Below are 25394 nucleotides of genomic sequence, written 5' to 3'. Positions count from 1 at the left end.
GACCACCTGTGCTGATACAGTGTGGCCAGGCCCAAAGGAGGCTGAGCAGGAGGAAAGCACATCATGGTAGCAGTTCTTATTACTTTAAATCCATGAATCTGAGGTGTATCTCAGTTTTCCACTGTACCTTCGATTAAGAAGGTTGGCCAAATTTCTAGAGCAGTGAGCAGTGTCTGTTCCCCAGTGCACAAAGACAGTGCAAAGTGGTTTAAAGCCAGAAAGAGAATTTTGCCCCGAGAAGAGTAAGTGCTAAGCCTGCAAACACGCAAAAGCTTTTTGCAGATGGGAAGGTAAAAAGGAAATCTCTGTGCAGCTGCAGAGAAGCAAAACAGAACGGATCCCACATAGCAAGGCAAGTTTGGATGCCATGGAAGGGAAACTTCCTGGTGTCACCTCGGTTGGGCGCTGGAATAAACTGGTTTTGGAGCCTGGAGGAATAATATCCATTACTAGAGGACCTATATACATGTCCCATAAGCACCCATAAGGAGCAGAGTGGGTACACGTGGTCCTGCCTTGTGGTGGAGGGCTGACGAGGTGACCTTGATGAGTCCCTTCCAGTTTATTGTCTGTGATGTCCTGAGCACCGAAGTGTTCAGTGACTCCTGTGAAGGCAAGATTAGGCCTTAGGATGAGGGTCTTTTGAAAAGCCCGTTTATTAATTCGATCTGATGAAAGTGCAAGGGAAATACTAGCAGTGCAAATCAAAAGGGAAATGTGGTAAATTGCACTCAAAGATTTATATGTAAATGCAGCAATAGCCTGCTTGAATGAGAAAGCAGAGGAGCAAATGGGTTAAATTGTGCGTTTTCTATGCAGTCAATTTAATCTGTTTGCTTGTCAGGAATGGTCAATAAGGTAGTTGATTTTCCCCTGAAGCTCAATGGGAAAAATGGTTGCGATGCAATAGGCATTTAAGAAACAAATCAGTTTTACATGAATAAATCCAGGCCAGTTATTTATGGAAAGTGGCTCAAAATTACTACTTTGTATTTGTCACTTGCCATTAAAGGAACGCAGGCCTTTAAATATATTCCCAAGTTGATGTTTTCTGAGTACAAGCTTTTGTATGTGAGGACCAAAAAAAAAAAAAAGTACTTAAAGTCTAATAAAATTCCAGTGAAATAGGTTTCACTATAGAGAATAAATGTTCCTTGCAATTGCAGAAGATGAGGTTGGTTGGATCCAAGGGATTTGAGCACAAAAGTCCCTGTACTTTTAAATTAACACATCGAGTTCTGTCCTGCTATTTGGTAGTAGGATTTAAAACAATATTTTTTGTGGGACTGCTGCCCCCTTTTATTCTCCATCTGGCTAGCACACCTGGCCTTCTCTTCCAGCCCGACCTTGACGTGACCAAAAAGCGAAAGCAAGTCTAGCAGAGTTGCACCAAGAAAACTTCTCTGAATGCCAGATCAACAAGGACAAGGTCTGGAAGTGAACTGGCTCCCTCAATTTTTAGTGTTGAGGAAAAACATCTGCAAAAGGCAGTGTTAAGTGCAGCATATAACTGTCATTTCTGCCCAGGTAAACAGGTCTGTATAACTTTAGAAGAGAAGGGCATTTCTAAAGGAAACTGTATGGGCTGGAGGAGATACCGATATCTGTATCATATTTTAAAGCGGACAGTTTACATCCAGTGGCTGTGGTCACCTTCCAGACTGTCTCTCAGTTCCCTTCCCCAGCCATGTCCCTTCGTGGAGACGGCAAAGTGACAGCAGCAAGGAGAAAGCCTCAAAAGGGAGATCAGTCACACCAACAAGATCATTGTCTTTTCCCAATACAAGTGAGTCTTAGCAACGAAATCTCTCCACCAGTTAGAAAGATTCTCATTCTGATGGAGCTCCATGAGAACACTGCAGTCCCAAGTACTCTCAGAGGATCTCCATGCTGAAGTGCTGCCATCTACTGCTCAGTGTTTGGAAAGAACTCGCTTGGCCAAAAGCAGCATTAATAACATTTCTGTGGGAATGAGTGCAGGTTTGTTGCCCAAAACTGTCGCTGGGGACACTGCAACCCAGCTCACGCCGCAGAATGATCATGGTGCGTTTGCTTGCGTGGCCTCTGAGCAGTGCTTTGAATTTAAGCTTCTCAAAAGTGATCAGTAAGAACTGCCTGCCTCACTCTTTGTGCCCCAGATTTGAAGGGGCCTGATTTTCCGGAGGTGAGTGGTTGGTTCCTTGCTTTTGTGTAGGGATTGGTAGCACACTCTCTTCAAAACAGTTTTGGTTTAATGGAAAGAAATGAGGTTTTGAAAGCACAAATAGGGGTAAAGTGAAATATAGCTTGATTCCTTCAGACCTAGTGCAAAGTTAGCTTTCAGACACCTCTCAACTACTAGAAATTAGTGATAACTTTTACAAGCAAAAATAATTAAGGGCAGATTTCCCATTCTGTTGTTTCTTAATGAAAGTATTTGCAACTCAAGTGACCTACAGAATTTTTCACTGCAGCTGCTGAACTCATATAACAGAATCTTAGATGTTATTTTTTTTTAAATAGCCTTTAATTCAGTAAAGGAGTCTAGAAAAACTGAGTCCCGTGGGTAGTTAAAGCCAGGCAGAGGTATTTTTAAAAATTTCCGTCATTTAAGAAAGACTTGCGGTCATTAGGCCATTGACTCTTCTTTTTAAACACCTATAGTTTGTGATACCATAAAAGTGGCACGTGTAGTAGATACTAATCTGAGCCTTTGTCTGTTCCCAGAGAAGCGGTACTTCAGGCGCTCCAAGTCGGGTGACATCCTTGCCAAGAACCCCGTGGTGAGATCGAAAAGCTACAACAACCCGCTCTTGACACCGGTAGCTGAGTACGAGACCGAGGCCATAGCTGCCAACGGCACGGGCATCCGGAGGCACTCTGTGTCTGAGATGACCTCCTGCCTGGAGCTCCAGGGATACTCCAATCTCACCACTATCATGGACAGCGGTTCCAAGAGCTCCATGACGGCCACAAAGAACTCGCTCTCAGGAGACCAGGAAAGGGCCAGTGCTGGTTCAGTGCAATGTTCTAGCAAACTCAACACAGCTGAGCAACAGAAAGGACTGTTTCACTCTATGGATGACCCACATAGGTCTTTTGAGCTGGACAGGGACCCTGCCTTGATTCCAGTTCCTTCTTCCAGCCCTGAGAATATAGTGGATCAGATTTTGGAGTCTATCGACTCTGATTCTGAAGGTATTTTCATAGATTTTGGCCGAGGCTGTTCCAGTTCGTCAGCCTATAATGTGGACGTGAACAGACAGAGCATCATGTGAAGGTGACATGGGGGACAACAGATCTCGGGTATTAATATATAATATATGGAAGTTACTAATGCGAGGAGTCAGACTCTGGGCGAGCTGTGTATGCCTAGGCCCAGCCAATCCGTTGCAGGTCATCACCGCTGCACTGAAATACACACCCAGAGGAGAGGACAACAGGTGGGAACATGGGAGAAAAACCCCAGGCACCTCCGTACCCACCCGCCCTGCAGTCTGATTTCTTACTGTTTTTCTAAATGTGGGGATTCACAAACTGAAAAATGTCTGGCATATTGCTCTACTGGCAGTGTTTGCTCGGTAATAGAGCCTACCAAATAGGTTCACTTTTACCTGCTTAAAAGTTCAGGTTGTTCTCTGGACTGTGACATCTCAGCCAGAGCACAGAAACATATCCTTTAAAAATAAAAAATAAAAAAGCCAAGTTTGTGGCCCTTCATGGCACCGAAAACAATGATAAAGAAGTCTTTTAATCTTTTACTGTACATCTTGTATGCACTCCAGCGATGATTAGAATCCTTGAAAAAGGCAAATAAACAGAAATGTGCTACCTGATGCCATGTGAAGGCCCGTGTTTAATGTTCTGTTTCACAGCCAGTGCCTTGTGCCTGTGAGGGAGTTGTCTGCAAACTGGCTCTTAAGACCATGTTAATTCGCCCTTGTTGTACTTACTTACTTAACATCTGCACACTGCCCACTCCTGGAGTGTCTGCTGCGTGGAGAACCCCCAGCACAAGTCAGGTTACGTTTCCTCAGTAAATAAAAACATGCGCTCTTGGCGAAATCTTCATTATATATATATATATATGTTCTTACGGGAATACTGTAAATTCTGTACTGCTACTTGGGGAGTACAAGCCTCGTAGTTCTGATCCGGAGCACTCTCAGCCCTTTGACTGTCCCTAGCAGCAACAAGCTAGAGCATCCGTGCCAGTGGTTGTACAGGGGATTGATACACGTGATGCTGACTGGAACTGCAAATATTGATTACTATTTTGATTATTTTTTACCTGAGGCTTTTACAGGAAATGAAGACCAATCGCACACGGCCTGTTGCAGGGCGCTGCCTGGGTGGAGGGAGCGCTCGTGGCACCGCTCAGCAGCCCGGCAGGCAGCGTCGAGGGCTTTGGTGCGGGTGCTCCGACATCTCCCAGGCTAGCTCTGCACCACCCCGACATTCACCAAACTTCCACAAGCTTTGACTGCATTTCCAGACTCAAGGCCTGGCTTTTGATACTTAATATCTGTTGGCCTCATCGCTTGATCTTCTGGAAACCATTAGCTCAGTCTCTGCATGCCTTCCTGCCTCTCTGCTGGAGTTTTCAGGTTCCTAATGGATGGGCAGGCTCCCCTTAATACAGAGATTTGAGAAACTCAGCTGAGGAAGGAACTGCAAGAAGGAGGCCAAGGTTAGGTGCCAATTGTGCTGCTTCGTGTCTGCTGTGTTCAACTGCCCCTGCAGGTAGGCACTGAGGTCAGGCTTAAAAGTTCCTTTTTCTCCAAGAATAAGTAACACAAATAAGTAAGTTCTATGCCTCAACAGCCACAAACCTAGCAAACCAGAACATGCCTCCTTGAGCAGGATGTGAGCACTTCCCTATTCTTAGGTCAGAAAAATTGAGTATCTGCAACCTTGCTTGTTCTAGCAGCAGAAAGACCATAGGCTAGCTTTTATTAACAGCACACCTATACAGACTTGGGCAGACGTATACAGACTCAGGACAACGTTTTGGGCAAGAGGGAAGAGATAAGGGGAAAAGACCAAGGCCCAGCCCCAAAAGCTGTGACTACCATCTGTGACAGAGTGGAAGCAGTAGTTAAGGGAACTGAGCTCCAGTGTCTTGTGAGTCACCTCTGGCTGGTGGAGTGTGTGTTCTGCAGCTCTGCTGCGTTAGAAGGAAGAGGCTCTTACTTATCCCCTCTGGAACGGTAAGGATCTGGGTTTCCTGGAGTTGCAGTGAATTAACCTGATGATGCTAAAATGGAATAGGCTGTGGCAGTTGTTCAGAGCAAACTGAGCTTAGTTTGGCTCTCCACAAGCATATGTGGTGGATACAGAAGTCTGCTTTAATCTGCTATGCAAAGGCTTTTCTACTGGTGTAGTTACTGAAGAAGGCGCAAACCCATGCTGAGCAGAGCAGCTCCAGCTGCATCTAAGGCCTGTTTGTTAGTTAGAGAAAACATTATAAACCCAGTAGTTCTGCCAGGAAGAGTCTGAAAACCTGAAGTCAAAGAGAAGTCCCCTCCTGCAGTGGTGATCGGGTGGCTTTCTATCTCTGCTTCAAGTTTATATCAAAATATGTAGGTGGATATGACTGCAAGGTGACAATCTGGGTGTTGCAATTTGGCTAGTTCCTATGAGTGCCACCTGTGTCCTCAAAGCTGAAGCTCTTCCTCCGCTCCATTCCCCAAGGAGTGGCAGTGCTCCTGGTTCCCAGCAAAAGCTGCAGTGGAGCTGCGTCCCAGCACTGTGCTTTGAGCCTCCCGGCAGGTCTGCTTTGGATCTGAGGGGTGCACCCGTGGCTTCGGTTATATATGGGTGTGCAGGGCATGCACTCTGGACTGGGCAGTGGGGCAGGTTATGACACAGGCCCTGTGCATTTATAAACTTGAGGCTTTCAGCTCTCGAGTGCTGCTCCATGGTGGCATCTCGGTGGAGCAGCGCCGCTCGGCTTCAAGGCTCTACAGGAGCATTCCCTGTAAGCCCTTCCTCCCCATGCTAGCATAAACTGAGATACTTCAGAATTGGGGATCCCAATTCCCAAATAAGGTGTTTGCTGCCCCTCCCTGGTTGGGATGGGTTTCCAAGCCCTGTGAGGGGTATACTGCGCACCTGCTGGCACTGTTCTTGCTGTCAGCGCTGCAGGATGAACTCCACAAGCAAAAGGAGTAGCGACACTAACCCTGTGAGCAGCTGCTAAGCACTGCAGAGAAACACAAGAGCTCCCCGAAGTACAATCAGCGCTAGCAGAATAATTGGTTGCAAATCACGCTACCCAAACAGGGATCGTTTTGCTTGAAAATGGGGGAAATGATTTCCCATTATTCAATTAGTTCCTGGCAAGCTTTTCTGATCGCTGTTGTCACTAGACAAATGTGCTTGCTGGTACCAACTGCTCTGGTAGGCTGCTGGCAGAACTATGAGCTGTTGGAGCTTGGGAACTTATATATGGGCAAGAATAGTAAAACATCTGGGCCCTTGCTAAAATTCGGGTCCAAAATATGCGCCCGCTGTGGCTCGGGGGCTCTGCTCGGGGCTGTGCTCCAAGCATGGGCTCTGCAAACTTGCGACTTCTTGCTCTGCATGACATGGTTGCAAGGGAGACTGAAAAGTGACAACACAAAAACACGTTGCTGTGCAAAAATCCCCGTGTGCTGCCACCTGGGAAAGCCAAAGGGCCTGGCCCTTGGCGGAATGAGGAGGTGGTGGCACGAACTGGCACTCTTCCTATTTTTTTTTTTTAAGAGACTTTCTGTTGCTGGTTAGAGTTCTTTTCCTCCCTTCTAGGCTTTCATCTCCTTCATGTTCCTGAGCTCTGCTCTGCCATGGGATTAAGAGCCGTCACTGAAAAACTCTCCCCGAGTTTCAAAAGTTTGAGGAAAAACCCTCAGATAGCAGTGGAGGTGGTGATGCTGCAAACAACATATGAAGCTCCTTTAATAATTCATAAATCCTCAGCACCAAGCCCTCTAGGAGAATAAAGTTCTTGTTTTATAACTGGAGGACTCTTTGCACCTTTCCCCAACAGGAAAAAACCCCCTCACGCTTCCTCTCATCCCTAGCCCAACGGTGCTGCTCATACCTGAACTCATGTTTTGGAGACTTGCAGGAAGGGTTCAGCTTTGACCCCCTTGTAATGTTGTAATTACTCGGGTGACTTAATACTCTTCAGGCAGGTAACGTGGCTAGTAATTAAGTAGTGGGAGTACCCTATTCTTTCCTAAATGGTCCCTGTGTTGCCTCGTTGGATTAGCAAGCTGGCTGCCCACCTATAACTGGGTTGCCTACCTGAGAGAAAACCAAAGGCCGGGGAGCTGAACAGAGAGAATGGGGAAATGGATGTACAGGCAAGCCCAGCAGCTGTTGGGCTAGTACCAGATGTTTAGGGTTAGTTGTCTTCTCTGGAAATGAGATATCTGGGTTATACTTTCACTAGGGAGGATCTGTGCCTGCACTCTCATGCACAGGAATTGCAAACTCTTCCCCAGTACCATGTCCTGAGCAGGCTTATTGCATACTTTTAAGGTACTGAATAACTATATGGAAATTATCTCTTCATAATATGGGGATAATATTCTTCATTTGTCTTCCTCTTTAAATTGTTAAGTGCATTGTAAATTGTCTGTTGCTTGAAGGCTTCAGGATAAAGTGCACGCAACCAGAGGCAGTGAATTAGGGAAGGTGCGTATTTAAATCAGCAATGCAGCCCTAACTTTTCTGTGTTTAACTTTGCTACTGTCATATTCTTTTGCTGACCTCTGATTTGGCTCTATACATGCTAATTCATTCTTATTTATAATTCACTCCTTATCTCTTCTCACTCCTTGTTTAGCTTTCCTCCTCCAGTCTTCAGTAACACATTTACAGTGACACTAGGCTCCCTTCCTGCAGCTGATTTAATACTCTCAGCTTTCAGCGCTTCATTTTCTTTCTTTTCTTTTCAATATATTCTTGCCAACATCAAGCTTCTTCTTGCCCATTATTCTAAATAGTTTAGGTATCTCTGAAATTTCTCATGTTCTGTCCTTGCTAAAGTCAGTAACCCCAAGGAGCAAATACTTCTACCTCGTGCTTCATCCCTCTTTCCCCATCGCTGAGTAAATATATTAAGCAACACAGCAGCTCCTGAAGTAACTTGTAAGGACTTGCTGCTTATCTGCTGCTGAGGAAAATCAATCCTGCAACCTCTTTACTTCCTGCCCCTTAGACAGGTCTTGATCCATGACAACATCTTAGCTCTGACCTCGTAGCTACTTTTTTAGCAATTCTGTGTAAAAGATCACAGAAAGTCTAACTATCAGTCAGTCCTCCTTTCGCACCTCTTGAGTAACACCTTTAAAAACACCACAAGGCATTACACTTCATTTCCAAAACGGAAAATTTACCTTTCCATGTACATTATGATCTCAATTTTCAGTAATACTCATATTCTTCATGATAATTTGAATATTTTTTCTTAGATACAGAACAGCAAGCTTTGCTGGGGAAGAATCCAAATGCTTAGATTATACCCTCAGGCTTATATTAAAGCACAGGTATTTTATTTGTACTATCTATCTTGTACTATTTGTACTATCCTGTAGTATAGAGTGAGAGTTAGTAGCAGTAGAGCACACAGCTAGGCAACTAGACTCAAGTGCACAAAAGCTTCCTGCAAAAAAAGAGCCCAGATTCCCAGGGCATGTAGACTGAGAGGAAAAAGAGAAGGCTCTTCTGTAGCGCAAACATCCCTGGGCTTCCTCAGGTGCTCCTGCATGCAGAGGGAACCCTCCAGTTGTGATCTCTGAGACATGGTAAATACTTGCTAGAAAATGGGAGGGTGGGATGTTTGCTGGCCTCTGGATTCATCTCCCTTCTCCTCCCTTAAGCCCCGTTAAATCCTAAAGATACTGTTCATGCATAGAATTGTCTTTACGTGTTAAAACTCAAGACAGCAGTTGGAGTTTCTTTCCATCCAAATATATCTGTGGCAGTGCTGGTATCCCTCTCTCTTCCTTGCCATCAAATAAGATTCATCTTTCCCAAAGAGGGAAGAGAGCCCTAGGTCATGACCTAGCAGGGCTCATTGAGAAGGCTTTAAACTAGATTCAAGGGTGGGAGGAGGGTATCATCAGGGAAGCAGATGATAAGGTAGGGGATGGCCTGCCATGCCACTCACAGCAGCCTAGCTCTAGAGGCAGCAAAGGGTGCCCGAAGCCTGGAGAGGGAAAACAGCAAAATATGAGAAGTACTAAAGGACCACGTAGTTGAGTTATAGCTGCGTCAGCTAGAAAGAGAGGGCCTTTGCGAGCCCAACTCAAATGCCCCTATGTAAATGCATGCAGCATGGGGAATAGGGGAACTGGAGATGCATGTGCGATTGTAGGGCCATGATCTCATCGCAATTACTGAGACATGGTGGGACAGCTCTCATGACTGGAACGTGGCCATGACTGGCTTTAAGCTTTTCAGGAAGGACAGGCCAGGAAGGTGAGGTGGAGGAGTTGCTCTTTACATTAGAGAGCAACTGGACTGTATGGAGCTCAGCATAGGGGAGGACGAAGTGCAAACTGAGAGCCTGTGGGTGAGGGTTAAAGAGCAGACCAACAGGGGCGACACTGTGGTGGGTGTTAACTACAGGCCTCTGACCAGGAAGAGGAAGTGGATGAGGCCTTCTACAGGCAACTGCAAGAAGCCTTGCGATCCCAGGCCCTGGTCCTTATGGGGGACTTCAACCACCCTGGTGTCTGGTAGGATAATCACACAGCTAGGAACAGGCAGTCCAGGAGGTTCCTGCAGAACGTTGCAGATAGATAGATAGATAACTTCTTGATGCAGGTGGTTGATAAGCCAACAAGGGAAGGGGCGCCGCTAGACCTGATGCTAACAAACAGAGATGGTCTAGTGGAAAAGGAGAAGGTTGAGGGCAGTGTTGGCTGCAGTGACCGTGAGATGTTGGAATTCATGATCCTGCAAGGAGGAAGCTGGGCAAGAAGTAGGATTGCAACCCTGAGCTTTAAGAGAGCTAACTTTGACCTCTTCAGCTCCTTGCAGGAATCCCCTGCGCCAGGGTCCTAGAAAGAAAGGGAATCCAGGAGAGTTGGCTAATATCCAAACACCACCTTCTCCAAACTCAGGATCGGTGCATTTCTATAAGAAAGAAGCCAAGCAGTGCGGGCAGGAGGCATATATGCAGGGGCAAGGAGCTGTTGTGTAAAATTAATGAGAAAAAGAGCATGTACGTAATGTGGAAGAAGGGCCAGGACACATGGGATGAGTATAGGAACATTGTCAGAGAATGCAGGGATGCAATGAGGAAGGCCAAGGCCCGCTTGGAATTCAAGTTATCAAGAGATGTTACGGACAACAGGAAGGGCTTCTACAAATACATCAGTAGTAAGAGGAGGACTAGGGAAAATGTCAGTCCGCTGCTGAATGGGGAGAGTGCCTTGGTGGTGGAGGATCTTTCTTGCTTCTGTCTTGCTAAGGCTAATCCCCATGAAATTAAATTAAATTAAAACATAGGGAAGAACTTCTTCCCTGTGAGGGTGACAGAGCCCTGGAAGAGGCTGCGCAGAGAGACTGTGGAGTCTCCTTCTCTGGAGATCTTCCAAACCTGCCTGGATGCCACCCTGTGCCATGCGCTCTAGGGGTCCCTGTTTGAGCAGGGGGCCTGGACTAGATAATCTCTAGAGGTCCCTTCCAACCTCAACCATTCTGTGATTCTGTGAACAAATAACTTGTGATTACTGAAAAACACCTCCAATACTTTGAGGGTCTTACACAGGTCAAGTCCTGGATGGTGCTACAAATTCATGGTTCATGCAGATTCTTTCACTGAGCTCATCCCTGAAACCTCCTGCAATCAGCCTCTGCAAACATCCAGCACAGTGCAGGATCTGCCCCTGCTAGTCTAGAATTAGCAAATCAAGGCAAAACAGGGCAAAACCGGTAGCACGCTTAACAGAGGAAAGGATCTACGCACTGATGTCTCTAGGCTGCTGTCTGGAAGGGCAGTGCACATCGCACTGTCCAGATTCAGGCTAATCCAACTTTCTGTCCGTGGGAATCACTCAATGACCCAACCATACTGAAGAGCTAATTTGCCAGCCTTCCTATTGCATCTGCCAAGTGTTACTCTGTGTTGTGCGTGGGAGGGGTTCTCTTGGCCCTCTGCAGCTTAAACACTCCACTGTGAACACTCACAGTGGGTGTGTAGGTCTTAGCATAGACAGTAGGAATGTTCAGATATAGCACTGAGTCACTATTGAACAGTCTTTTACATGAGAAAATATGACTTTTCTTTCCTGAAAAAATATCTACTTACCTACTCTTAGACTGTCACATCTTTTCTTCTCCTAGACTTGAACAGATTTTAGATATTTGGACAGTGGTCATGGTTGTGGTGGTTGTTGCCTCCAAAGGATGCTTCAAAGTAAAAAAAACTTAAATTTCTACCATCAGCAAACGCTGGAATTATCTTTCTGTCTTTCTTAACTGGACTGCTCTTATTTAGTGCACATCAGGATCCTACTCATCAGGACCTCCATGACAAAAGCTGAGCCCTCGCTTCACACACTGGGATGCTCCCTCAGTGCTGTACCTGTGGCCAGGCCATATGCTTGAAAAGGGAGAAATAGCTGAAAACAGAACCAACTCAGAACAGCTTTGCTATCTGCTCTGTCTTTCTCATGTAATTTCCCTTTTCGTCACTAACCAAGTTGCTACAGACTTTTCTAGAATTCTGTACAATTATCAAAAAAGTAATGTAATATTGTTGGGGTGCAGGATCTATTTCTGGGGCCCCCTGTTGCATGGCTTAAAGAAAAGCATTGAGGACAGTGGTAAAGATGGCAGGGTTATGTCCCTGGAGTTGAGCATCTCCTGTAGATATTCCTGCTGCAGCATGTGCTGCAGAAGGCAGTTTCTCACCTCACTTGGGCCACGGGAGGGGTACTGTCAAGCAGGCTTCCTTCAGCACCTTCTCCTCTCTCTTCTCCAGGCTAAAGCACATGCAAAGCTGCCCTGAGTGGGGAGCCTGCTCACCCTAAAGGTTTCCTCCTCCAGTAAAGGCCTCGCAGAGGATCGAGGCAATGAAAGACTGGCCAAGTCCAACTTTCAACAAGTGGCCGTGTTTTGCCAGCGTAAGAATCTAAAGGTAATTCCTGGAGGAGGGACCCTTCCTCATACCTTACTGGATAGCAGTCAGTCTTGGGACGAAGATTTTTTTTTAAGTCTTTCTGCAGGATTTCTATGGCCTTGTCTCTGGTTCCTCGGGTGTGCAGTGATATCAAACCTATGCGAGCTTGGCCTACACAGTTCTCTGTTGGGATGAAAGGATCCTGCAGGGGTACTTCTTTGGATCTTTCCACTGAAAAGTGTTCTGAAGTCCAGAATAACTAGGCTATAGCCGTGGATTAGATAAATCCATGTTCTACCGCCAGCCTCTGACCCTAATAGGGTCCTTTTTTTACTGGCAACAGCAACGTTAATGTTTTTTTTTTTAGGTGGTGCTCCCCCTGCCCCCTTGTCCATAGATGGCTATTGTGGAGGCACAGTGTGCTCCCTGGTCTGGTGTGCGAGTCCTCTTCTCGGATGTGAGCTACTGCTGTGGTACCGGGCTTGGTGCTGGCATGTGCACTGCCTGTATTTGGCACGGGTGGGAGACAACACGTGAAGATTTTACCAGGAGTTAGTTGCCGCTCTTCTTAGGTGCTTCCTGTTTTGACAGGAGCCTGTGCAGTATTCCTGTGTTGCTCTGCAGTCTGGCCAGTGGATTGCACCATTGCTCCAAGTAAGTGTATCCAAAAGCAAGGCAGCATCTGGGAAGCCAGCTCTACCTATATAAAAGGCCTTTCGTGCTCTTGCTTTACAAAGCAACCTGGCAAGTTTTCTGCAAGAAAATCAGTCTCGCCCCAAACTTATTGCTTCAGCTGTGGGTTGAAGGGGCCTAAGAAACATGACAAACTTAATGCCTTGGGTCTGCTCGGAGCTCGGTTTCTATCACACAGCCACTTTGATGGTGACCTGCGCAAGGCGTTGTGGAAGAATTCTGCCTTTCTGGGCTCTCATCTCATGGCTGAGCAGATTCAGAAACTTGAGGAGTTCAGTTAGTTTTTTTGAAAAACCTCAGGGCTGGGGGGAAACAGAGGCAGAGAGCCTGCAGGCTGCCCAGCAGACCTGTCCTAGCCATAGGGGCCATCCAGCCATAGCAGGGCCATCTCCTGAGACATGGAGTGTCCCCTCAGTGCTCAGCTCCACTGATCAGTCTCCTCCAGTGTCTTCAGAGGATCTTCACCAAATCTGACCCACTTTGGCTTACTTTAGCCTCTGGTCTAGACATTGCGTGGGTTGTCCAGTCAGATGCTTTTGCCTTGATTTGTATTTCGGTTGTCTCTAGCCTCCCACAGACTATGCCTCTCTATCATTTGTTTCAACCACGCACTTAGCTCGTTTTACTACAGCTCATTTTGCATCCTGTCCATCACTTTAAAGTCTGTCACGTGTCTGGCCCAAACCAGGCCAGGGAGGCTCCTTTCCGGGTGGCTTTCCCTCATCTCCCTAGGTTTGAAATGGCATGCTGCTCTCCTAAGAGGTAAAGCAAAAAGGTAACTGTGGGTCTTAGTCATGAGAGGTGGTTGGCTACGGAAGTGTGTGGTTGATAACGTCTCTGCTACATAGCATCTTTACACGAAACATACTGTTTTGTGTTTGACAATCACATACGTAAGACACATGGTCTTTTCTGTGTTTTCTGTATGGCAGACAACTTCAACTTGCAAAGTAATTTATGTGTTATTTTTTGTTTTGTTTTTTGTGCCTGTGCTAAAAGGCCCATAACAGATTTGTGTCCTTCATGATTCTGGTCACCTAAGCTGGCCTCCTAATGACTTCCCACCTCATCCACACCCCGCTTTTGTGCCATGGTTCAGCATGGCGCAGAATATTGAAGCTTTTCCTTGTGACATGGTTCCTCCTATGAGTGTTAACTTGATCGCTCACATCTGAAACCTGCTTTGTTCACTCTGTGAAGCATTTTGACAACTAGCCAACCATCAAAGACACTGCTAAGCAAGACCTTAATGGTGATGGTAGTGAGTATGGCTGTGGGAATGGGAGAAGCGGTGGCATCAAGCACATGTAAAACATCAGCAGAAGCCCTGCTTTGTTTCAGATGGTGCAGGGGGCTGTCCCAGCTAGGAGACACCTCTTCCCAGAGCATACAGGAAAGGAGTGATCATCGCTGCATCTAGCCATTTGACTCACAAGTAGCTGGTCTGAAGGCAAGGAAACCTTCAAAACAAGCTCAGACTGAGGCACTTAACTCATGTCTGGCATGTGTAGCAAGACATATTCATTGCTCTATAAATGTCCCCCAAGGCCTTGACTAAATTAAAAAAAAAAACTCCAATGAAATTCAATGGAATGTTTGTATGCACAGCAGATACAAGAACCTGTACAATAAATTCCAGTGCTGTTATTTTAAAACATGTGTGGAATGTGTGCTTATTCCACTGAAAACCAAGTACATTGTGCAAATGTGACAGTTATGCCTTGCAGGCATTGTTGAGTTGCACCTTAAGATTTATGATGCCCTTATGAAATGTTGAATTCAAAAAGAATCTGTATCTTAAAAATATATATTCAGTGTGTGTAGGAAGGAACTTTAGCTTTACAGCTTGCCACAGAGCTCTTGTGATTTGTGGATACAGTTTGATATAATTGTGCAGTCATTCTGTGGGATTTGTTGGATGGTTTGGTAGGCTTCCGCTGGTTATTATCAATTAGACTTTTGGCTGTGGTACAGAGAAAGGTCTACAATATTCGTCTGATGATTTACTGAATTTAATATATCTCAGCACATGAGATATATTTTGTGCTTTTGTTTATATGCCATTAAGGGGACAATATAGTAATGTGTAGCAATTGCTTTATGTTTTAGATACCTAGCTTAAAAAGCAAAACTATCTTTAATTTGCTGGTGGTGCTAGATCAACGTGTTTTATACAGTATGAAAATGAATATCAACCTCAGTTCCCTAAACCTTTAGGCATGAAGGGAAGGAAAGATAGACGAAGACAGGGACAGATTTAGATCTCTCCCACCATTTTCCAGGGGCTAGAGATAACTTGGGACAGCATTTTTGCAGTCTGGGTACACTGCCATATTAATCATGCCCTTCGGAAGTTTCTATTATTATTCCTCGTAAATAACCAGCAAAAATAATACAGAAATTCATGAGCTTGTCCAAGGTAGCACAAGCCAGCTCTATCAGACAGTGACAGTGGATGCTTCTGCCAGCTCAACACATCTGCAACATACCATCACATTGGCCAACAGAGCTAACATCAAACACAACTTGCACAGCTGCTGTAATTGCCAAAACAACTGGCCCAAACCCAAAGAAGCAGGTCTGCTTTTCAGAGTCAGAGGAGCTTTTATGGCTCTTCTCTGTTTTATGCCATCTGACAACAACTTAGGAAGAACACAGGCTGAAGGGTTTTTCCAAAATGGCATTTACTAGATGAGAGGGACAGTGTTTGACAGTGTTCAGTGCTAGTCTCAAAGCAGGACGTGGTCTTGCACTTCCTGCAAAAGGCCACTCTCTTTCAAGAGAAGGAACAGTGACCCTGGCCAAGCACATAGTTGGATCATGGCTTGCAATCATAGAATGATAGAATATTTAAGGCTGGAAGGGATCTTTAGAGATGATCTAGTCCAACCCCCCTGCACACACAGGGTCACCTAGAGCAGGTGGCACAGGATGGGGTCCAAGCGGGTTTTGAAGATCTCCAGAGAAGATGCCACAACCTCTCTTGGCAACCTGTTCCAGTGCTCTGTCACCCTCACTGTTAAGAATTTCTTCCTTAAGTTCCTGTGGAACTTTTGGTATTTCAGTTTGGGGCCATTTCCTCTAGTCCTGTCGGTGGCCATCACTGAAAAGAGGCTGGCCCCATCCTCCACACTACTTCCCTTGAGGTATTTATAGATCCTCTCTCAGCCGTCTCTTCTTCAGACGGAACAGGACCAGCTCTCTCAGCCTCTCCTCACAGGGCAGATGTTCCAGACCCCTGATGGTCCTTATAGCCCTGCACTGGATTCTCTCCACTAAATCCAAGTCCCTCTTGACCTGGGGAGCCCAGACCTGGACCCAGTGCTCCAGATGTGATGTCACCAGGGCAGGATCCCTTCCCTCGACCTGCTGGAGACGCTCTTCTTAACGCATCCCAGGATCCCACTGGCCTTCTTGGCCACAAGGGCACACTGCTGCTGCATGGTCAACTTGTCGTCCACCATGACACCCAGGTCCTTCTCTGCAGAGCTGCTCTCCAGAAGGTCAGTCCCCAGCCTGTTCTGGTGTCTGCAGTTATTCCTCTCCAGGTGCAGGATCTTGCACTTGGCCTTGTGCAAGGCTTTTCATGAGGTTTCTCACTGACCAGATGTCCAGCCTGTCCAGGTCCCTCTGGATGGCAGCGCAGTCCTCTGGGGAATCAGCCACTCCTCCCAGTTTTGTATCGTCACCAAACTTGCTGAGGGAGCACTCTGTGCCTTCATCCTGGTCGCTGATGAAGAAGTTGAACAGGACTGCACCAAGGACTGACCCCTGGGGAACACCGCTAACCACAGGCCTCCAACTAGACTCTGCACCGCTGATCACCATCCTCTGCGCTCTGCCATACAGGCAGTTCCTAATCCATCTCAGCGTCCGCTCATCTCACCCACACTTCCGGAGCTTGCCCAGGAGGATGTTGTGAGGGACGGTGTCAAAGGCCTTGCTGAAGCCCAGATAGATGACATCCACTGCTCTCCTCTCATCTACCCAGCTGCTCATTCCATCAAGGAAAGCTATCAGGTGAGTCGAGCATGATTTCCCCTTGGTGAATCCATGCTGACTACTCTCAAGCACCCTCTTGTCCTGCACGTGTTTGGAGACAACACCCAGGATGAGCCGCTCCTCAGGAAATGCTAAGGTGCAAGGAGGTGTCAGCACTGCACCTGCTGATCTGCAAGTAAAGGTTACATAGCTTGGCAGGTTGAAAGAAGTTCTGGGGACCTAAGGGGATTATCACAGGTTGGTGAGCTCCAGAGCTCTACAAAAGTCCCTTGAGCGATAGCAGATATGCAAAGAGTGACCTGGAAGAAGCAGAGGGTCCCGAGAGCAAGCAGGGGCTCCACAAGGGACAAAGCTACTCCCTGCTCCACAAAGCAACTGGGGAAGAGACTCGCTCCATGAGCTGCTGCCTGCAGCTCTGGAAGGAGCCAGAAAGAAAAGCAACAGCAATGCCACTTAAGCCCAAGACAGACAGTAAGCCCCGCGGAAAGGCCTGTGATTATATATGTGTCCTTTTTTTAAAAAAAAAAAATTAATAAATAGATAAGAGATATCTTGAAAAGGACATTGTGCTGGTGTCCCACTTAGCAATGGCTTTGCAATTTTATTCCCAGGAAAAGAGCAGCAGGACAAGAAATCAGGATTTGCACTCCTTTCTCCTGTGCTGGTTGATCCTCGTTGGAGAGTTCACTCCTTCACTAGGTAAGGGTATGTTGCTGTGTGCTCTCCTTTTATGCTTTTTTCTTTTTTTCTGCAAGCCTCTGTGTTTCCCCTCTGGGAGCAGGGGCTAACTTGGAGAAAGAGGCTGTGCAGCTTTATTTTGGACTAAATGTGTGGTGCAGAAGCAAGTTTAAGAGAAGAATAGTGCTGGGGAAGATGAGCAGTTGCACTGCAGCCGTGGCTGCTCCAAATGGCAGCAGTTAAGCCATTGGGAACTTAAGGAAAAATTTCTTAACAGTGAGGGTGACAGAGCACTGGAACAGGCTGCCCAGAGAGATTGTGGAGTCTCCTTCTCTGGAGGTCTTCAAAACCCACTTGGATGCAGTCCTGTGCCACGTGCTCTAGGTGACCCTGCGTGTGCAGGGGCATTGGACTAGATGACCCTAGAGGTCCCTTCCAACCTTAAACATTCTATGATTCTATGATTCTATGACTGACTTGCGCTTGGTTTCGTGAGCTGCCAGGTAAGAGAGGATGTTAGAGTGTTACCGGAATCAAATGTTTGTTTGCGTTCAGGGATACTCCAGTAATGGCCTTTTGTGCCTTTGAGGGTAAAAGAAATCCCTCCGTTAACGTGCCCTTAGAGCTTTCTTGGGCAAGCAGCGTTCTACGGAAAGGCCATTTTACACTCTTGATACTATTGGAGAGTCTGACATGGATGCCTTGCAAAAGTAAAAACTGTATGAGTTTCACACACATACAAATGTAAATGTGGTGTTAAGAACTCCTATGTTCACCGTGCCAGGTCAAAGCACAGTAAATCATCCTCTTGTCTTTTATTCCTTATGCTTTGAGGAGCAAATATTTTATCAGCGTTTTCAGAGCGTTGACCTTTTTCAGTCCTCTCTTAGTATAGATTAGCATAGATCCGCTCATGGCCTCTTTGCCAGAGGCAAGATTACCCCTCATAGTCTTATTCTCTAGTCATTGCCTGTGTAGAAAAGGTATCAGCTCCCATGACGGGAAAGTGCCGCTGAGGTGGGCACAAGAGCAAAATTTGGGAGACAACCGGAACATAGTCCAAAGCAAGTGTCTGTGTCTAAGTGTTAAGAAATCCTTCAAACTTACTAACCAATTTAGGCAAGAACGACTAATTAAGTTAAACATTGACTAGCATTTATTTGAAAAGTACACAGCGCCGAGTAAAATTAGTGCTAAATACAATATCCTGCCTGGCTTCTTTGATAAGATTAACTGCTTTTTTCCCGTTTATTTTTCTATTCCTGAGCTCCAAATGTCGGTGATGTCTCCTCTGAGGCTGATATTGATAGGATGGAATAGGTAAAATTTCCCAATAGCTGCTCCCGTCATAAGCCTTATGACCTTTAAAAAAGCAAAAAGCCATATTATTGACTTCAGACCTAGGCTGATGATCCTGGAACTCTTGTTAATATAATCTTTCCTTTCTCGGCATCTGGTGTGGCACTCATCTGCAAGGTAAGTGAAGGGAAAGATCTGAACAAGCTTAGAGTGCATCTCTCTCATCTCCTTTTCAGCCTCCATTGCTTTCTCCAACTTAATTTCAGAATAATTTTCCTGCGTCGGCCACGCAATACTTTGACAGTATTTTGGAAGGATTGTGGTCAGGGCTGAGAAAAATAGGATTTTTAGGGGTTGGAAAACAAAGACATTCTTCACAAAGGAGATGGCAGATGTAAAAAGCCACTGGCGTGCGGTCTCCTGCCCATAAGACAAGCCGTACAAGACCATGAAAAATGATGAGAGCCCCGTTACGGCTATAATTAATGTCCAGGAGAGGCAGAGGCATCTCCGGCAAAAAACCAGGTATGGTCTCTTGCGAAGGAGCAAGGGGACAGTGCTCGGTCCTTTCTTCTGCCTCTGAATGTTGTCCCCTTCCAATGCTTTAAATGGTTGCTTCTGGGAATAGCAAAATGAGGCAATAATGAGCATCTGCAGAGGTGTGGTAATCAAAGCCCTTTCGGCTCCTAAGGCAATTGATCTCCAAAAGGTCATGGGTGGTGGGGGTTCTTCCCTTTTGTCAGCGCCAAAAAACATAAAGTTCACGAGCAGGTTTAGTAGTAATATTGCCAAACAGCATGATAACCTTTGGAGTCTACTGAAAGTACCAGTGCCAGGATGAGCAAAAACGGAGAACCAGAGGTGACCATCTCTCAGCTTTGCTTCAAGATTAATGAAAAAATAGTCAATTCTGGAGAGACGTGCTTTTGGGCTCATGGCAAGGAATGTCCTTTGGAGCAAGCCGTCATCCTTGTTGAGCGCAAGCCACTTGCGGCAAATAAAGAACCAGGTCTCGTTGGTGTCCACATTTTCAACTTTTGCTCTGCTCAGGAACCAACTTGGAGATGGCCCGTGGTTATTGTGCCAGACCCTTAAGGCACAGATATCTCCTAAGTCTTTGTTCAGAGCTAACACAAATGTGTCGGTGCTTCCCTGATGGAATGATGGGTTATGCGAGTGTCGTAAGCAAAAGACATCACTTGTGCCATCTTGGCCAATGAGTTGAAGAAAAACATCTGCAGTTGTTCCAGCTCCTAAGCGACTGCCTGTGTATAAGGTGACGGCAAAGCACACTTCATGACAGGGCTCCTTGTCTGGCAGAGTGAGAATCTTGTCCTTGGTGACTCTGTCAGCCTTGTCTTTTGTCATGGCCCAGAGGGCCAAAACAAGATAGGCTAGAAAAATGAGCACCACTGTTAAAAGGGGCACAGGGTTTTGCCTAATGTCTGCTCCCAAAGCTTTTTCCATAGCCACAGTATTGGGCATCACTATGACTTTGGTTAGCAGCAGCGTGATGTTGAAAGTGGCTATGCTTGTCACCGCATCTTGTACGAGTCTTTTGTGCCCCAGCAGCGCCCTTGCAATATCTGATGGATAACGTATCCAAGGGAAAGGGTTCTTGTGAAATTCCTGAAGCAGAGTGGAAACCACTGCATCGCTGGCCAGTTCGGAATAATTCCCTTTTTCCATTTTGGGATAAAAACAATTTGTGCATATCATTATGGCAGAGAAAGCATCTGCAGCATTCCAAATTTTGTTTTTGTTCGTAGCGATAGTCCATTTTTTGGCTTGGATTCCAGTTTCCGTATTTCCAGGGAATTTTTTTCCCGGGAAAACCTTAGCTATTTGGAGAGTTGGCACAGCTTTCGTAGAGCTAAAAGCTGAGGCTGCAGGATAAGTCAAATTGCCGGCATTAGAGTAGCGTCCGGTTTGGACGTCAGCTGTCCTGGGTGCACTTGAAGCAGTCCCTGGGGCAAGCAGCTCGTGAAGCACAAGAGCTCCTGGTTGACTTTCAAGCGGCTTCTGCGCTTTTAGATAGAAACTCGCTTGTTGAAATGCCGCGAGAGAATTATATACAGAAAGTGTGCAAGTGCTCTCCGGAGAGGGTACTGCAAGGGGGAGGAAAGGAGGAGCACATGGCCCTGATGAGCGCTGCGTGGTAATGCACGTGGCAGCTGTGGCTGGTGGGGTTCTTCCTGGCAGGAGGGCTGCCTGCAGCACAAGCTGCCCAGAGCAGCGAGGTGTATTCTTCAGGCAGGCAGGGTTGGTGTAACAGGAGCAATGGGATGGGGGCTGTGGCTGCAGCCGTGCTGCGGGGGCTGACTGGTAACCCCGATCCATGGACTTACTCCGTAAACAGGAGACGCAGTGCTCCATATCCAGTGTCTGTGAGACGTGTCCGTGAGGGCCCAGGGAGATGACGAGGAGGGAAGAGGGTTGCAGAAGGGGAGCAGCATCCCGCAAGGCTGGAGGGCAGCCGCCGGGAAGCCAGAGGAGCAGAAGGGCCAGCGCTGGCGCCGCCACCGCTTGGCCGAGGGAGAGCCGTGGCCCGAGAGCCATTGGTGCTGCTGCTGCACGAAGCAGGCGCGCTGGGCTCCAGAGGTGCCCTCAGGGCCGCTTGCCCTGCGCTGGGCACCTTGGGTCCCGAGGGCATCAAGGAAGCAGGTGGCCCCTGGCGACGACACCCAACAATGGGGCTTCCCATCCCCTCTGAGGCGTGGGGGGGGCCGCCCGGCTCCTTCTATTGCCCCCGCTCTGGAACAAACCACCCCCTGACACCAGCTTGCCCAAAGCTGCAGCTCTGCCCACGTCCCAGGTGGCCCTGACCCTGGCTGGCCACTGGCGACCCCCAGGGACTCCCCCTTCATGAGGCGGGAGGCGTTGGGGATGCTGCGGAGGTGCTGTGGGGCCGCTCTTGGGCGGATGGAGCTGGCAAAGCAGGGTCATGGTGCCCCTGAGGGACTGCAGGCTGAGGGCCGCTGCACGGCGGGCAGGGGCCTTTATCGTCCCATGCAGTTTGTTGTTCCTCCCTGCCTGTCCTCCTCCCGCTAAGCGGGTCCTCACAGGGAGGCCGATGCGAGCCGAGGCTGCTGTGGCCATGTGCTGCGAGTGCCGCGGAGCCCCTGCCCGCTGCCCTCCGCAGAACGGGCGCTGGCGCGAGGGCGGCCCGTGTTGTGTGGCGGCTGTGAGCGGCCCTCACGCGGGTGGCCCCTGCCAGCCCCTCACCGGCCTCTCCCAGGCCAGGTGCCTTTGGGGCGAGCTCTGCGCTGCCTCCTGCTCTGGGTCCAGCTCTGCCCGCGCTCGCTGCTTGCTCCGCAGAGGCTCCTGGGCCCTGGTGCTCTGCTCCTTGTCAGCGCTCACTTTGCAGCCATGGTGCCTGCTGCAGCATCTTCTCCCCTTCCCACTCTGCTGCTTATGTTCTTAGGTACCTGTACACGTATCTCCTTCTTTCCTTCTTGGCGTTCCTACCGCAAGCCCATGGCATTTTCCACATTTAACACTGCCAGAGAGAGTCCGTGTTAGTGAGAATGAGTCGTCGAGAGCTGCGACTTGGAGCGGGAGCCTCCTCTGCGGCGACTCAAAGTTTGCTGTCATGTTACCTGTTAAACAGACACAAAAATGAAAGCCAAAAAGGAGCAAGCAAAAAAAATCTAGGAAACAATCCAGAGAAAATTTGTATTTGGGAAAAAATTCTATTAATGAGGGCCTTCTTCAGGAAATAGCTAGAGGTGCAAGGAGGTGTCAGCATGACACGCGCTCATCCACAAGAAAAGGTTAGGTAGGTCAGGAGGCTTAACAACGTTCTGGGGACCTTTGGGGAGTATGAGAGGTTGGTGAGCTCCAGAGCTCTGGAAAAGTCCCTTGAGCGATAGCAGGTGTGCAAAGAGTGACCTGGAAGAAGCAGAGGGTCCTGAGAGCCAGCAGAGGCTCCACAAGGGACACGGCTCTGGGTAAAGAAGCAGCAGATCCTGTTAGCAAACTCTTGTCTTAAAGCAGGGGCAAAGGGCCAGTCTTTGGCCTTGGCCAGAGCTGGCTAAAGTGTCTGGGCAGTGTCTCTGTCTTCTGCAAGCGTCTCTCAAGAAATACAGCTTGTGAGTGCTTGAGACAGGGCTTTTTTACTTCAGGTTGTTCAGGAAAGAAGGCTTCAGCAAGGCCTGTGCATGTGTGCGTGCACAGGTGTCCCTTGTTCTTCCCGGTAATATGTGAATCTCTTAGGCAGTTTCAGCCAAATGGAACCAGAAGCTTGTGGCCTCACACATGTGACCTTCATGCAAGGCTTGTGAGAAAAAGTGACTGGCTGAGACGAGAAGGGGAAACCTCAGAAGCCAGCTGCCACATGGCCACTAAGGCAAGGCATGAGTAGAGAGCAATAAATAAATAAATAAATAGCCTTCTTTCAGAGAGCTATGCTAAATACTCCATCTGCAGGGCAAAGCTCCAGCCAGTCAGCTCTTCCTACTCAACACTGGAAAATCCCGCACTAGACATAAACTACAGAAACTCCTAGATTATTAGTTCTTCCACTCGCTGGCATGCCTTAAAGAAGCCAGGATCTCCATCATCCTACTAAGCTAACTCTTCCCTGAAAATAAAGTTTCTCTTTTCCTCTTTTGGCTTGCTTACTTTTGAATTTGCCTTGCTTGTGTGAATGCAAAGACGTTCAGCATTGTCTGCTTTCTCGCAATTGTCTTTCTCTGTTCCAGTATGCAACCTGGAGCAATAAGGAGACCCTAGGAGGTGGTGAGGGCTGTCTCTCCAAGTTAAAAGCAGCACATGCAAGTTTTACTAAGTGTAACCTTGACTTCTTCGCCTGGATACTGCTGGAGGATGTCTTAAAGCCTGGGACTGCTTTCACCCACAAGACAGTTCCCATTTGAAACAAACAAACAAGCAAACAAAGAAGCAGGCAAAACAAGCCCCTTTCAGGAATTTATGGAGGTAAATGCTCTACTTGGCAAGCTCTAATGCGCTGGTTTCTGCAGCAATGGCACTTGCCATCGCTGATGGATTGGAGCTGCTTGGCGCTGGAAGTTCAGTGTGGCTCAACAGAGAGCTGGACAGTGCAGTGAGAAGAATGATGATGCCGGCAAAATCACAGGCACTGAGTGAGCGGGAGAAGCTCCATGTATGTGCACTGGATGTGTTTGCCAATGGTGAGTGACAGGCCATCCGGGGAAAGGGGCGGGATTTGGTCTGATCAGCGTGAATCTTTTTGCTGTCGCTGCGTACAAAGTGGGCATGTATGGCATGTGCTGTTGTGCTGGCACCTTTCGTGCTGCTGGAAAGTGTGGAGATTGTAGGAAGCATGGGTGGCAGCGCTGGGCGCTCGTGGTACGACCTGAGATTATTGGGATGTAGCAAAGGGTCAAGATGACCTCTAGACAGTTGCTCCTGTATTCCGCTCAAGTGTATGCACCATGGCTGGTGCCAGCAGCACCCCTGGGCAAGCAAACGGTGTGTTGCTGCCACGTCATGGGATCAGACAGTCCTTTCTTAACGTTTGTCTTAGGTCCTTGAGCCGAATAAGTTATTTACAACTGAGAAACTATTTAGCTGCTCCCAAGTACCAGTATAGTACCACACAGACTAGAGGCCACAGAAGCAGACCCCCAGACTTTTCTATTTAGCTCTGTTGACTCCCTGTGGCAAAAGCTTGGTTTCCTCTGTAAAATGGGGAGCTAGCAGAGTGTCAGAAGCACAGTGGGCATCACTCTCCTGTTCAGTATCATAAAGGCAGGTACTCTGTGGAGAGCAAGGCACGCGTTTCACTTTGGTTGTTTGTCAAGCGAAGGGATGAGCAGAGATTTGTGAACGAAGGTAAAATATGAGGGAAATGTTTGGAGCCTTTGTTCCTGTTGTCTTGATTGCAGCTGGAGGGTGAAGAGAGCTGATGTTTTCATGCCTGTGCAGCTAGATGAAGCATAGCGGGTCTGTATACAAAGTCAGCTCTTTGAGAGCTGAGAGTGGACAATCTGTGGCTTCCACAACTTGGGCCACTCTCATGTTTTGAGAAAGAGAGTAATGCAAGAAAGAGCAGCAAAGAGAGGAAATGCTGTCAGTTTGCTAGAGAAACATGCAATTTGGCATCCGCTGGGCAATTTAGCCCGTCAGTTCTTGGGAAGTAGCCTGGCAAGCGCATCAGAAAGCTCCTGATGACAGGGGGATAGGAAGACGCCTGCATCCCTTTTAACAAAGGGCTTTTGGAACTGCATCATATTTGTCACTACCCCAATGGAGCTCTAGAGCATGGAGAGATTCACTTTTCTCTAGCTTTCCAGGCCAAAGCTTATCCCTTGACAGCCATGACAGGAGTGGTCTTGTATGGCTTTCTTACGGTTCATGCAGCCAGGGAGTTTTCTCAGCCCAAGCTCTTGATCATTATGGCGCTTGTAACAGTGGACTTTGGAATCCTGGATTTGTGTCTTTACATGTGGAGCAATGCTTAAAGAGGCAGGTGAAGTCCACAAAAGTTTGGCACCCCTTTTCAGAAGCTCTTTGGAAGTCATCTAGATCTCTAGCACGTGCCCCCAGAACAACCAAAAAGGAATTCTTGTCACATTTTACCGTCTAACCATTTAAGTGATGTCTTCACTTAAGCAGCGTCCCCGTTCCTAGGGTACCT

The 25394-nt window shown here is 47.5% G+C and overlaps 1 protein-coding gene across 3 annotated transcripts in view; it reads left to right on the top strand.

Annotated features, from left to right (window-relative positions):
* Nucleotides 1-3337, top strand: part of LOC104568994 (proline-rich protein 5) — a 68232-nt gene extending 64895 nt beyond the window's left edge. For all 3 annotated transcript variants that reach the window (XM_088531728.1, XM_088531726.1, XM_088531727.1), the window contains exon 9: nt 2707-3337. In XM_088531728.1, coding sequence (XP_088387854.1) covers nt 2707-3257 — 551 coding nt within the window. In that variant the 3' untranslated portion in view covers nt 3258-3337. The remainder of the gene's footprint in view (nt 1-2706) is intronic.
* Nucleotides 3338-25394: the final 22057 nt, after the last annotated feature.

Source organism: Tinamus guttatus, unplaced genomic scaffold (genome assembly GCF_059628265.1).
Source record: "Tinamus guttatus ecotype Peru unplaced genomic scaffold, ASM5962826v1 Tinamus_guttatus_pri_ptg000427l, whole genome shotgun sequence".
Classification (NCBI taxonomy): Eukaryota; Metazoa; Chordata; class Aves; order Tinamiformes; family Tinamidae; genus Tinamus; species Tinamus guttatus.
Note: the sequence above shows the minus strand (reverse complement) of the source record. Positions and strands in the feature narration are given on the sequence as shown.